Raw genomic sequence first — 14,223 nt, forward strand, 5'->3', positions numbered from 1 at the left:
TCCTCAACCACCGCCGGAACCTCGCCGGACCTCCGCAGGATAAAAATTATTTTATTATTATTACTATTTAATGTTATTATTATTAATTAAAATTTTGCTCACCCTGAAAAAGAATCTGATCCGCCCCTGGTTATAATTTCACAATTATCATTATTTGACTACAATTTCTAACCACTATCACCTTTATTACGACCTTCAGATCACCATCAACCGAATATAATATCCCAACCGCAATGCAATATATTAAAAAAATTATTTTATTATTATTACTATTTAATGTTATTATTATTAATTAAAATTTTGCCCACCCTGAAAAAGAATCTGATCCGCCCCTGGTTATAATTTCACAATTATCATTATTTGACTACAATTTCTAACCACTATCACCTTTATTACGACCTTCAGATCACCATCAACCGAATATAATATCCCAACCGCAATGCAATATCATTCTTATAACCATTATGTCACTTGGTTATAGTCTCCCATCCACAATTGCTAGTAAATGTGAACACATGCGAAGATTAATAAGTTTGATACATATATATCATCAATACTAATCAAGAGAACACGAATTTTGTTATCAACAATATCGACGCCTGCTATCACTCACAAGATCAACATGTCATTAATATATATGACCGTCTATAAGGTTGTCGTACATCATTAATTAATATCATTGTCTATATGATTATTAATGCACGTCCCATCAATTTCATTGAATATTATTGTTCATAATATCGATGCACATTTTTGAAACCAACTTTGACTTTCAATGTCAATACTAAAATTTATAATAATTTCCTTAGTCTCCTAGTCTCACGTTTACTCTCCTAAAAAAAAGATTAAAAAAATCTTTAAAATAATTCAAATACCTCGAGAGTTCTTCAAATTTCATCATGAATTTCACCATCCATGTTTTATGTTTTATATTGCATATCACAAAATTCAATTGTATTTATATATCAAAAGCCTACCCATTTATATTTAGTATGTACAACTTTAGTACCTAAATTCAATCAAAGTATATGCCCATTTTATTTTAAATATTTTTATATAATTTAAAGATTTAAATGTTATAGAAATTATTCTGTGCACACAGTTTATCATCAGGAAATTAATCAGAATGCATCACGTCAGTGATATCGAGCACGGTACCAAACGGGGATGACATGACATATTCTAATTAATCATCGGACGATATTCAGCATCAATAATTTGCCTAAATGTTGTGAGGCAAATAAATAAATATTTTCATATGTATGGACAGACCCGTAAGGTGCGAACCGTGCCCTCCCGCCTGCCCAACCCACTCCATATCGGCCCAAACCGGCCAAACCCTAGAAGAGAATGAACTGCAAAATCCTACGTTTAAGATTGCGTTGAGGAATCATCGCGAATCACCCACCGTTGGATCACTTTTTTCTACCACTCGAAATCCTTCCGGCCGATGCAGCGCGGCCTTTTGTCGAACTCGGTCGTCATTTATTTCTGGATCTGAAGCCGCAGCGCCCGAGAGGGAGCGAGCTAGGTACCAGCAGCCGAACCCTAGCATTCACTTCGATCTGACCTCGACGATCTGGTGTTTAATTTAACTTCTTTCTAATCCAAGATAAGGCTTTGCAGTTTGAGAAATGTCGGAGGCGGAGGCGAAATCCGTGATCCCCGAGTCCGTATTGAAAAAGCGCAAGAGGGAGGAGCAATGGGCTCTAGAGAAGAAGCAGAAGCTCGACGAGAAGAGGAAGAAAAACCTCGAGAATCGCAAACTTATTTTTAAGAGGGCAGAGCAGTACGCTAAGGAATACAAGAAGCAAGTGAGAAGGCCAAAGATGATCCCTTTCTGCTGTATATTTATTGCTTTCCGTCGAGTTCCTATGAATTTTTTTTTTTTTTTGTCAGGAGAGGGAGCTGATCCAGTTAAAGCGCGATGCTAGGTTGAAAGGAGGCTTCTACGTTTGCCCCGAGGCCAAGCTTCTGTTCATTATCAGAATCCGCGGGTGCACCTTCCTTTTCACTATTACACTATGATGCTAATTTATTCTTTCATTCATAAATTAGTCGTATTTTCCTTAACATTTCTAATCGCTGGTAATATAAGTTAGCACTGATTGCTTTATATCCCATTGATGCTATGTAGGATCAATGCCATGCATCCGAAAACTAAGAAGATCCTGCAACTTTTGCGCCTGAGACAGGTTTATATGCAAAAAACTTGAAAGTTGTTTCACTTCCAAGCCCCATTAATCCAATTTGATTTATCTATTACATTCCATATTCCTCAGATTTTTAATGGAGTTTTCTTGAAAGTGAACAAAGCTACTATTAATATGCTCCGCAGGGTGGAGCCTTATGTCACCTATGGGTATCTTTTCTCTGTCTCCTTGATCAATTTCATTTGTTTATGTTGAAAGATCTTAGTATTTATTTTTCTAGTTGATATGTGATCTTTTGTTATCTAATGTTTCAGTTATCCAAACCTTAAAAGCGTAAGGGAATTGATATACAAGAGGGGATATGGGAAACTGAACAAGCAAAGGATTCCATTAACTAACAATGGCATAATTGAGCAGGTAAAGATTTATACATCTTGTATAAATGCTCTGTAAAATGGCATTTCTGACTTGTCTGCATATTTTTAATAACTTTTTTTTTCTTTTTTTTATTCAGGGGCTAGGAAAGCAGGACATTATATGCATTGAGGACCTCATTCATGAAATTTTTTCTGTAGGGCCTCATTTTAAGGAGGCCAATAATTTTCTTTGGCCATTTAAGCTGAAGGCGCCACTTGGAGGACTAAAGAAAAAGAGGAATCATTATGTTGAAGGTGGAGATGCTGGAAACCGTGAAGATTATATCAACGAGCTTATCAGGCGCATGAACTAGATTTAGGCAGCCTTTTAGCATCATCTATTTGGTGTTGCCTCGAATTTGGCTCAATCCTTCTCTGCAAGAAAATAGGTCGATAGAGACCATGGAAATGGGTCGTATGCTTCGTAGATATGTTGGGAGTCCAAGGGAACAACACCCCCTAGCGGGGTTTGACCTACTAGGATATTTTTGGAATTCAAATTAATAAATAAAATAATAAATTCTCTTTACTATTTCTTTTTTTTTTTTTATTTTGTTCATCGTTCGCTAACAATAACATCTCTACACAATGTGTTTAATTATGTGGGGAGCAATTGCTTAAAGACGATAGTATTTTAAAACTTTTAGGCGGGACAATTGCCTAAAAATAGATGGAAGGGGACGGATTACCTAAAGTTCTACTTAGCTATTTTGTTTCAGCATACCAAAAGGATCCTAATTGTGAGCTCCTGTAGAATGCCAAGGCGCATGTTATGTCTATGTTCATCTACTTAATCCAGAATTAATGCCAGCTTAGTTCCTAGAAATAACTCTTGAAAATTCATGCCATTTTACTTATATAATTCTTTTTGTGTCCACTGCAATGACTTTTTTTGGAGCTTTCTGTCACGATCAACTGTGGCTGCTTAGGTATCTCCTTCTGAAAGCTAGGCTGTGGCTGCTCTATAATTCTTTTTGTGTCCACTGCAATGACTTTTTTTGGAGCTTTCAGCCCTGAAGTCCTTGTTTTCTTAAATGATGGTTTCTTACGATAACCTCTAGTGACTTGCTTTGCTAGATGATGTTGCCAAGTCTCAAAAAATTGAATATTATTGAGATATTCATCTTCTTATCGTATAGTTTTGTTTATCTTCTATAGCCATATTAGAATACAATGGTTTCAGGATATGCATCACCAGTGTCAGCTTTAGTTTAAGCCTTTTTAATGCCTATTTATTACTTTAACTTAGCCATAATGCACGCCTATCCTCTATCATCCATTACGGTTGTTGGTGCGAAAGAATTTGGTAGAGAGGAGGTTGAAAACGGAGAAGCATCAAGCCATCAAGTATGATTAGAGATGGAAAATTGAAAATATGATTAAGCAAGAAATGTTCTACAGTAATTGGTTAGGATTACAGTAGAGATCAGATGCAGTTATGCACTTATGCAGCAACAAAGAGGATGAGAACTGAAGTAAGATTTCGTTGTTGATGGCTTTTTTACTATTTCTTAAAGCAGTTTTTTAGTATAAAAATTTTAATTTTTAAACTAAAAAACTGTTTTAAGAAGCAATAAGAAAGATATCTCAAACGAAGCCTGAGGCTTTGTTCAGACTTCGTTTGGGACAACTTCTTTATTTCTTTCAAAAACGTCTTTTTAGTACAAAATTTTTTAATTCAAGAAATTTTTGTATTAAAAAGTTGTTTTAAAAAGCAATAAAAAAACTGTCTCAAACGAGTTTAAGTTGCTGATAAAGTTGAGTTGAAAGATGCAACCTGCCGTTAATGAGGTCTATGGTTTTATTTGATTATCAGGATTGCATAACGCAGTTATGATGTTCAAATTTTTGGTGAGATGGATAGAATTTGCTGCAAGAAATTGACCTTTTGTTCTTCTACTGTAGCTAAGAATTTTGTATTCTCCTCTCTTCCTGATCTGGAGTTGTGCAAATTTGTATGGTTTATGAACCATTCGATCAGATAATCCACTTTTATGTGGAAAGCTAATTTTTAAATGGTTTTAAAACTGCTTGCAATCTGAGATTTGAGAAATTATTTTGTGTGGATGCTAGACATAGTTATATATCTGGATGACGTGGTATCAAACAGTACTGAGTCACAGTATCGAGCAGTACCGAACCTCAGTATAGTAAAAGAATGATGTGGCATATTCTTATTGGCCTTTGGATGGGATTCCGCGTCTGGCAGAATAATTTTTTCTGAGATTCATAGGTTTAAACGTTCCTACTAATTCCCAAATGTTTTTGAAGTGTCTTACTCTACAGCTTCTCAAAATATCTTGTTGGATGGTTCTTATTTCCTTTTGAAGCCACTTATTTACAAGTGCTGAAAAGCAGCGAATTATTTCATCACAGTTTCTTAATTATGAAGTAATACTTGCTTTCAGTTTAGGGTTATTGTTTGTTCTATTTGAAAAGTAAGGAATAATAAGCTTCATAATTGATAAGTTCTCAAAATATATACTTGATTAACATGAATTTTGAGAGTATTTTAAAATTTCGGACAAAATTTAAGATTGAATAAACTTATAATCGAATTGAATATCTTATTGAGATGAATTCATTAACATCATAAATGATTTGATCTAAGTTTAGATGAACTCAAATTAAGCATTTGACATGTATTTGAAAATTTAAAAGACCAAATGTTCTTTAATGACCACCATTAGCAATCATTGAATCTAACACGGGACTTCAACATCGTTTAATTATTAATATCCAACACTAATTGAACTTCAAATGTTCGCATGTGAATACCAAACTTCTGTAATCCTTAGAACTAGAATCAAATATTTATTTTTAATTGTGTAATCCCGTCTTCTACAATTGTGGAGAAGAGTAGAATTTTGTATTTTCAATTATATAGTAGATTATTGCAATTGAGTTAGGTTATATAATTTTTTCTCCAAATTAGGATTTATATACGTGCATATTGACTCTTTGCACAAAGCTAAGATATTAAACACTTGATCTATCGTCATAATTTCTTTTAACATGTAATAGCTTGATGTCATTGAGGGGAAATACCGAAATAGTTCAAATATGTTATAAATATTTTTTTTCTGTGGCTAACAATCAATCTCTCAATTAAGAACAATATAATAAAAATAGTGAATGTCATCCAAGGCTCACTTTGGAGGTTCGTATATATAGGATTGTAGAATTTTAAGTTCAAATCCTTAAAACTCTTAAATGAGACTAGACAGCAAAGAGCACATATTTCAAGAATCTTCAATCCTACCTGATATATATTTCTAGCATCATATTGCAGTGCGGTTTAAGTTGCCTATAATTGATTCATATGATAAACTGCTAATCTCCATGAGCATATTGATCTGTATGTAACCATCACACACATTCAACAAGCTTCTTGTAACTCTCAAGTGATGAGCTCTCATATAATTCCACTCTCTCAGATATAACTATTCAAACTTTTGACAACCTAGCTAAGCTTTTCATCAAACAATTTATTTCCCATTGGAAGATTATCAAAAACTTTTCCCATGTTTTTGGAATTCATCAAAATGAGGGAGAGATCATTTAGAAGTAATTTCAAATATTCTCTTTCAAAACAAGTAAAGTTTTATAAGTAGATTCAGAGTTATTATGAGCAGTTTTTCCTTGAGGTCTTTGCTTTAGACTTTTCTACTCCTGATTAATGAGAGAGATAATTCCCTCCTACTTTGATCTCATTCATTAACTAGAAGAATAAACAACAATTAATGAGACCATCAATATTGTAACAATATAATAATTATTAAAATAAATTTAAAACAATAATCTAAATATCTGTTTGAATTGGTGCGTTGTAGCGCTATGCATGTGAGTGCTGGGACAAAAAAAAGGAGAGTTTATTTATGCTTTAATTTGACAAGTTTATTTATATTTATTGTTAAATAAATTTGGTGCCATTTGAGTTCTGAAATGAGTTTATTTATGTTTTAATTATTGCAATGCAATGAATTATATGCTTTATTATTTAAAATGAGAAGTTCTTAGGAAGTTTAATGTAAAAGGAGCAATTTATATTTTGGTTCTTATAAGGGATGTTCTGGTTACAAAAGGTCATGTTATTGAGATGTAAACACTTTTTTTTTTGTGTGATGACATTGGGAGTTATAAGAAGAAATATGATAAATTTTCAAAATTATATCTTTGAATTTGCTTGTCGCAAGTCAACGCGATAGAATCTGCTGCATCTATGGGTCTTGTCAAATTGGGTTATGACATTATGTGACTCATATGCTCGTTCCCAGTGCAATTCCGGCTAATAACACATATCTAGTGCTAGGAAACATATTATCTACGTATACCTCGTCCACCCTTGACTGACCAAAATAACTTTAGTCAGTATAAACCCAATTATTTCTTATAAAGGCTATTCAATAAAAATTAAGGTCGAATTGCACAAACTCTTGGACCCACTTAATCCTAGTACCTTGATTTGGCTCCCTCATGGCTCATTGAACTCTAATGAGCCTTAAGGTGGCTTAGCTCCTTTGAGTTGGGCTAGCTGTGAATTGGTCTAAAAAATCATATATCCCTACTTGAGCTTCAATTTGGCTAATCCTTGAGCCCAATTAACTCCTAACCTATGAAATTGATCCGAACCACTCAAATTATTCATATAGCTTCTTTTTTTCATAACATTTAGCTAATTAAGACAAACTCTCACATACATCACATACATAAACTTTGAATCCAAAACTTTTTAGTTGATAGCCAAAACTATCAAATATGAGCTGTGTTTATATGGTTGCTTTCGAATGTGTCCAAAATTAAACTTTGATGTGATATTGATTAATGTAATCATTAAACTTTTTTGGGAGTTTTTTTGGCCCGTGAACTATATAGGACTCGTTAATGAACCAAACCAACACTTAATAATCCAAACCCTCAGATCTCGACATTGTCGTCTTCTTCGTCGCCCTCGCGATCTCGATGTCTCTTTGTCTTGACAATTATATTCTTTCATCTCGACCTTATCATCGCCGTATCTCCTATCGAACTTTATGTACTTCTGTTATCTCCACTTGTTCGTTTCCCCTCAACTTCTTATCATGCTCACCTGTTTTCCTTTCTGAAATTTATAAGGTGAATTTATTATTATTATTTATTGAGGTATGTTTTCAACCTCTATAAGGTGAATTTTTTTTTATAAGGTGAATTTATTACTTCTATTATTCATAGGTTCTAGGGTTAGGGTTATCATGAAGAGCAACACATAATAAAGCCTGATTTTACGTGCTACTAGCCTACTAGTGTTGTCATGCAAGTTGGGTAGCCATTTAGAATCCTAGATTTTACACATCTTATATTGGTCTGTTGGTTGGGAGCTTTAGCTACCAATCAAGAGGTCTTGGGTTCTAGCATTGCATATGTGATGTGTGTGTGTTTGCCTTAATTGACCTAAATGTATAAAAAATAAAAGGAATCTAGATTTTTGTTTTTGGAGCTATTTGGTAATCAAAATTAGGGCCTACTTGGATGCAATTAGGATTTAATTTAATTAGAATTTCTTACATCCACTAAATCAGAATTTATTAAATCTTGAGTGTTAAGTCCTAAAAATTATTTAGTAAGAATTATGTAAATTCTTATAAATTCTATGAAACTATTTAGCAATGTTATTGAGGATTTAAAATAGTTAACTTATAAGACATTTATATTTTAAATGTGAGTCCTTTGTTAATTTTAATTAATATTAATAAACTCTAATTATGAATAATATAATTAAAAGCTAATTTAAATATTTAATAATTTAGTTAATGACTTAATTACTAATTATAATATTAATTATCAATTTATTTATTTAGGTTTTATTTTACTAAATATTTTAATATTAATTCAATGATAATTATACAACTAATTATGTAATTATTATTTGAAACAATTAATTATTTTGTTAATTTTTTAAGAATTATGTTAATAATTTTAAATTATTAATTATACTAATAATTGTATAATTAATCAGTAAAATATTCTATTATTAACTAATCATTTAATTAATATTTACATCTAATGATCTAATTAACTATTTATATTTCAAATTATTTAATTAATTATTTTATAGTATTTCTCTCTACGCTTACCTTGATAGGTTTGCTTGTCCTTTCTCCATTTTTTTTCTTGCTGTCGCGCGAAGTAGTTCGGATAGAGTGGCATTGAGTTTCTCCGTCTCCGACGACGCTGCTGTTCTGTTTCTCGTGAAGTAGAGTTCTGAAAGAGCCTCTTTGAGGCTTCTTCGCCTCAGAAGACGACGTTGTTGCTGCGTTGCTGTCAGATCGGAAATTGCGACGGGAGCTCACCGCGAAGGTAACGATATATCTCCCCTTTCTCGCGCTTTTAGGGCTAAATCCGCCAAAAAATCGGATTTTCGAAATATGGGATTTAGGGCAAAATTGAGGAAAACGCCGTGAAGTGGGGCATAGACTTACGGTGAGATTTAATTTTGCGTTTTTTGCATTTGGCAGGATTTAGCTCAAATCTTGTCTAAATCCGGCATCTAAACAGGCCTTTCAGGATAAAATGTTTTTTTTTTTCCTAGCAGTTTGTACTTTAGTTGTATTTTAATGCTTTAATATGTTTGGCTTGTGTAGAAACATTCATATATTTTTTTATACTTTTTTTAAATTTAAATTTAAATTCCATCTCATAACTCTATGTAGAAATATGACATATTATTGGTTAAGGCAAATTAATAGATTTCACACTTTCCTAAAATTCGAGTTGGCTAGAAATGTTATCAATTTGATTAAGAATCATGTTTTGGAGCCAATCTAGTTCAACTCGAAATCTTTTCAATTTTCAATTTTGAATTGAGTTTGAGCTAAGGAAAAGTCAATTATTTCAAGTTTGTGTTGAGTTGGTTTGCTCGAGTTTAACGTGGTAGCGGCCCAACCAGTTATCATGTTTCACTTCTAGGGTTTGCTAATTTTGAAGTTGAAGTAGGATTCAGAGAAACTTTGGTTGGTTGATGGGTAGTTTTTTATATTTTCTGCTGGTTTTTTATGATTTGTCAAGAAACATGCATGTGCTAGAAATTCCTTCTTTACTAATTCTAGAAGCATGAGTTGGAGGCTTGCTTTTCTTTACATCTGCAAATTGAGCTTAGGTTAGGCTTTGTTTGACTACTTCTTATACTTTAGTTTGTTATTTGATGGAACAAGATGGAAATGCATCTTACTTCTGTTTGAAACTGTAGTTCTCAAGTTACAATTTAGTGATGAATTATTCATTGAGAGAAATTCATTTGTTGCAGAATGAAAACCGTACTATGCACCTTGATGTCGATCTTTGTTATGATTAGTGATGTGGCCTACTATTTAATGGATGCCTAGAGCCTTCAACATCTTTGATATCTGTATTTCAGTTACATGTGGAACCATATAAATTATTCATTGCGTGAGGTTTGAAGTCTATTTTCTTATGCAGCGTTAACGATGGAATTCTCTAATAGTAAACTTCTAAGCTGTAATGTGAATACTATTGTCTGTAAAATCTTTATCTTGTTGCTTGCCATTTTTCTATTGAGGACATTATTCCTATCTCCTCTTCCTGGCTTTCATTGGTTTCAACAGAAGAGGGTATACTGGATACCCGACAACAGTTCTTCTGTCCTGCAGCATGAAATTAGAAGAGACAAGTTTTTGGAGGTCCCTCAGATTATCTGGGGACTAAACAACCAGAAGATAGCATTTGCAAGGGCCTGCTTAACTGCAAGATTGTTGAACAGGACATTGCTGATGCCTAGCTTGAGTGCTTCTTTAATCTACAAAGAGATTGATTTATTGAAGCCCATTTCTTTTGATAAAGTTTTCAACTTTGAAAGGTTCAACTCTCTCTGTAATGGGTTTGTCCGCCTGGGTCGCTATTCTGATCTTCACAATGAAACCAAGCCATTTGAGCTCCGAAAAGGTAGCGGTCGCAAGTGGACTAAAGAGAGAGATTTGAATCAATTATATCAGTGCAAGGAAGGCGCAATAGATAAGTTTGAGGTGATTAAGGTTGATGGAAAACATCCTTTTCTTTGGCATGATCATTGGCCTATTATGAACTATGCGAGGATCTTTGAGTGCTTGACATTGGTAGATGAGATAGAAGCTGATGTTTCAGCTGTTATAGCTAGGATCAAAGCTGTAGGTGCTGAAGGTAGAAGTAAAGGCAGTGATTTTGGTAAGAATCCTATCATGCCATTTTCTTCTCAAAATTATGTTACCTACATGGCTATTCACATGAGAATAGAAAAAGACTGGATGTTACACTGTAAGAACCTTGAGCAGAGATCTAATATACACCAAATATGTAGCAGTAAAAAGGAGATAATGGAGCGGGTTGCTAATATTACAAATCAAACTTTTCCAATTGTTGTTTATCTTGCTGTTGCAGACAGCCTCTTAGAAGATGATTCAATAGTGAGTGGTTGGAGAGAAGGGCTACTTCCTTTTGAGAAGAAGAGGTTAGGAGTTTGGAATATATATAGTAAGCATCCTTACCTCGTACAATCTGCAATTGACTATGAGGTTTGCTTGAGAGCTGAAGTCTTTGTTGGCAACAGCTTCTCCACATTCTCTAGTCTTATAGTGCTCCATAGGACACAGATTTTACTTAAAATGGGAGTTAGAAGCATATGTGGGGATTCAAATTTCTCTTCATATGCTTACAACATCTTAGGAGATTTCGGTGCCCCGAAGAAGTGGATGACTGATATGTCAGCTTCAAGCCTTCAAACCATCAGCTATGGGACAAATTACGTCTCTTGCCATGTTTGAGCATTTATGTCAATATTTTGGAAACTATGGAGGGAAAACGGAAACAGCTGAGTTTTCTTCAGAAAAAGGAGAGGTATTCTACACAAAGATGTAGCAATATTATTCTTTTGATACTGTAAAGTAGGGGAGAAAGATTTACTCAACAAAATGGATAAGGGTGTAAATTCATAATGTTTGCAAGGCGCCATACCTCTTTAAACGGTTTCTGTGATTTAATAGTTCTGTGGCATTTTTTCAAAGCTTCTTTTTGATTTCAAGAACAAAGTTGATGCTATTTGTTACCGAATTGATCCAGAATTTTTCATTTGCTCTTATTTATGATGACTCATTTTGATATGTACAGAATATGAAGTTTTAGATGGTACATGTTAGGAAACACTTGAAGATTTTAAATAAATCCTTCAATTTCAGAAAAAAATAGCGAGAAAATTCTTCCAAAGTCCACTGAAAACAGGAAAAACGATAGTTTTTATTGTAATAGTCAAATATACTGCAGGAAAATACCAAGATACAATTGATCCTCAATTTGAGAGGAGTATCTATCTCTCCAAAATCTCTAGACATCACTAGAGCCCAAAAAAATCTGAACCGAAGAGATCTCAAATTTCAGCCAAATTCAAGATGTCCTAATCCTAGAAAAACAAACTATTTAATGCATACAATCCAAAAGGAAATCAAATTTTCCTCCTAAATTTTTCCTAAAACCTTCCTAATCCACTCCTTTGAACTGGGCGGTTGGTGCGGTACAAGGGGGCGGAGGTGTTCCGCCTCTATTTCGCGCACAAGACCGGCTGGACCGGTCTAACAGTACACTTGTTATTTGAAGTGAAGATTTGAATGTGAATATAATTGCCTATGATCTACGTATTACTTTTAAACTGAATAACATTGCTTTTGCTTGTTAGTTGACATATTTATCTTTTTCTTGGAAGGTCCTATGTATCCTTATGATTTATTTTAGCAGTCTTCCTGATCCAAGCTATGCCATTTTCTATTGACTTGTCATAATCTCTTTATACGTTGATTCGAGTTGAAAGTGATTTTCTACTTTGGCAATTTAAGTACAGAGAACAAGTGGTTATGTTTATAAGAAAAAAGCTGGATGTTGAATATGGAAAACATCCTATCAAGAAATACATTGAATATGGCACTAAAAAAACATCTAGTTTTGGAATATATTTACTTTTCATATTAACATGAAATTAAAGTTGTGGCTTTCTATTACTGAGATTGCATCCAATTTGTGTTTGTCATTGCTTATTGCTCTTTTTTTATTTGTATTTTGCATTTTGCATTCAGTAGTTTTTTGTAAAATCTGGCTGGGGCTTATAATAATTTTAATTATGAAGAAAGCTTTAACTTCACAAGAAAGCATTAATGCTAAGAAACAGTAAGTAGAAGAAAGGTATAGTTGTTGCAGAAAGCTTTCTCATTTCATTTAATTTATTTCAATACATACTAAAGGTGTTTCAGTACATGATATATATAGGAACGTATGTATTCCTTTTTACATGTGTCAGGTTATGATTCTTTAGGTTTGTTATATCCAACGGTTGAGGTTTATTAAATGTTTCCCGTGCACTGTACTGGCAGCGGCTTTGGCAAAGAGGTAGTGACTACAGCTTTACTCTGTGTTTGTTTATTTGGCACTTTTACTCCCCCGTAATCTAATGGTGCTGATTGAACTTTTAGATTGGCTCTTAGAGTGTGAAATCTTCTGGTTGGGGTTGAGAGAGGTTTAGTGAGTATGTTAGCCTTTGGGTCTGTGGTGCTAATTGGTATGACTTGAATTATGTTGGTCTGTATATTGTCTTGGATGAGTGGTGATCGATTTCAATGTGTTTCATTTTTGCGTGGAATATTGAATTATTAGCCAACACTATCGCCAAGATGTTGTCACAATGAAGAGGTGTAGGTTGATTGAGATGTATGTTGAAGTCATGAAGAAGACGTCTAAGCCATTTAATATTGATTATAGCTGCTGCCAATGCTTTATATCTGCCTCTATGGAGGATCTAGCTACAATGGTTTGTTTCTTTACTATCCATGAGATAAGAGTATTGCCCAAGAATGAAAATTACCCCATGGTGAGCGTCTAGTTGCCTGGTCTCTTGCCCAATTTGCATCTGAGAAGGAGTTGAGGTGGAGCGGTCCATGGGAAATAGGTAGGCCGTAGTTTATTGTTCCTTTGAGATATTTGACTAGGTGTTTGAGTTAATGGTAATGTTGTGGTTGTGGATCATGCATATTTTGGCAAAGGAGGTTGACGATGTAGGCTATGTCGGGATGGGTGATGGTTAGGTACTAAAGAGATCCTAGCAGTTGGCGAAATCTATGGGGATTGGATAGTATGGGATCCATTTGGAGGAAAATGGGTAATTTTGTGCAGTTGGGTTTGCAAGAGGTTTGCATGTTAGAAGGTTGGCTTGGTTGAGAATGGAGGTGGTGTATTGGTGTTGAGATAGAAATTAGAAAGTATGACTGAGGAAGGTTCTGAATTTGTATGCCAAGGAAATTTTGAATGGTTCTAAGATGTTTCATGATGAAGCGTTGATTGTCTTAATGAGATTTGAAATTGTGGTTGGGTCATTTTCGATGAGAAGAATATCACTAGGATTCATTATCAGATCTTCAAAATTGTGGTTTCGCCACCAAATGGCACCACACCAATGGTTTCGTTGCTATTGGCACCGTAAGTAAATGGTTATGACTGGTATCCTCTGACCGGATGGTTTTGTTGTCAAATGTCATTATTATATTACGATCATCAGAGATCGTATGTTCTTCAATGGGTTCAAATCCTTAAGTAATTAATCCATAGGATATAATCGATAGGGCACAATGCCCTCGGTTAGCTAAGGT

General features: G+C 34.0%; 2 protein-coding genes across 4 annotated transcripts; both read left to right on the forward strand.

The window, feature by feature from the left end:
• The first annotated feature begins 1,375 nt into the window (after window positions 1–1,375).
• Window positions 1,376–2,913, forward strand: LOC110099784 (60S ribosomal protein L7-2). Of its 3 annotated transcripts, none has more exons than XM_020827064.2 (7): window positions 1,376–1,531; window positions 1,627–1,814; window positions 1,900–1,997; window positions 2,138–2,195; window positions 2,283–2,362; window positions 2,468–2,570; window positions 2,668–2,913. In XM_020827064.2, the coding sequence occupies exons 2-7, from the start codon at window positions 1,635–1,637 to the stop codon at window positions 2,881–2,883; spliced, it is 735 nt and encodes a 244-aa protein (XP_020682723.1). In that variant the 5' UTR covers window positions 1,376–1,531; window positions 1,627–1,634; the 3' UTR covers window positions 2,884–2,913. The 3 variants fall into 3 exon arrangements, with proteins under 3 accessions (XP_020682723.1, XP_028548871.1, XP_020682724.1); XM_028693038.1 differs by having other exon boundaries at window positions 1,434–1,531; window positions 1,618–1,814; XM_020827065.2 differs by lacking the exon at window positions 1,376–1,531 and having other exon boundaries at window positions 1,538–1,814.
• Window positions 2,914–8,690: 5,777 nt separating this feature from the next.
• LOC110099790 (O-fucosyltransferase 23) lies at window positions 8,691–11,675 on the forward strand. Its single transcript, XM_020827072.2, has 2 exons — window positions 8,691–8,905; window positions 9,852–11,675. The coding sequence occupies exon 2, from the start codon at window positions 10,033–10,035 to the stop codon at window positions 11,359–11,361; it is 1,329 nt and encodes a 442-aa protein (XP_020682731.1). The 5' UTR covers window positions 8,691–8,905; window positions 9,852–10,032; the 3' UTR covers window positions 11,362–11,675.
• The last annotated feature ends 2,548 nt before the right edge of the window (window positions 11,676–14,223 follow it).

The sequence above is a fragment of the Dendrobium catenatum genome, unplaced genomic scaffold, assembly GCF_001605985.2.
Source record: "Dendrobium catenatum unplaced genomic scaffold, ASM160598v2 fragScaff_scaffold_220, whole genome shotgun sequence".
In the NCBI taxonomy this organism is placed as follows: Eukaryota; Viridiplantae; Streptophyta; class Magnoliopsida; order Asparagales; family Orchidaceae; genus Dendrobium; species Dendrobium catenatum.

Coding starts and splice junctions, on each gene's coding strand:
- LOC110099784 (XM_020827064.2), top strand. CDS start 1,635: ATGTCGGAGGCGGAGGCGAAATCCGTGATCCCCGAGTCCGTATTGAAA. Junction 1,815..1,899: donor CTAAGGAATACAAGAAGCAA/GTGAGAAGGCCA, acceptor TTTTTTTGTCAG/GAGAGGGAGCTGATCCAGTT. Junction 2,196..2,282: donor AACTTTTGCGCCTGAGACAG/GTTTATATGCAA, acceptor CATATTCCTCAG/ATTTTTAATGGAGTTTTCTT.
- LOC110099790 (XM_020827072.2), top strand. CDS start 10,033: ATGGAATTCTCTAATAGTAAACTTCTAAGCTGTAATGTGAATACTATT.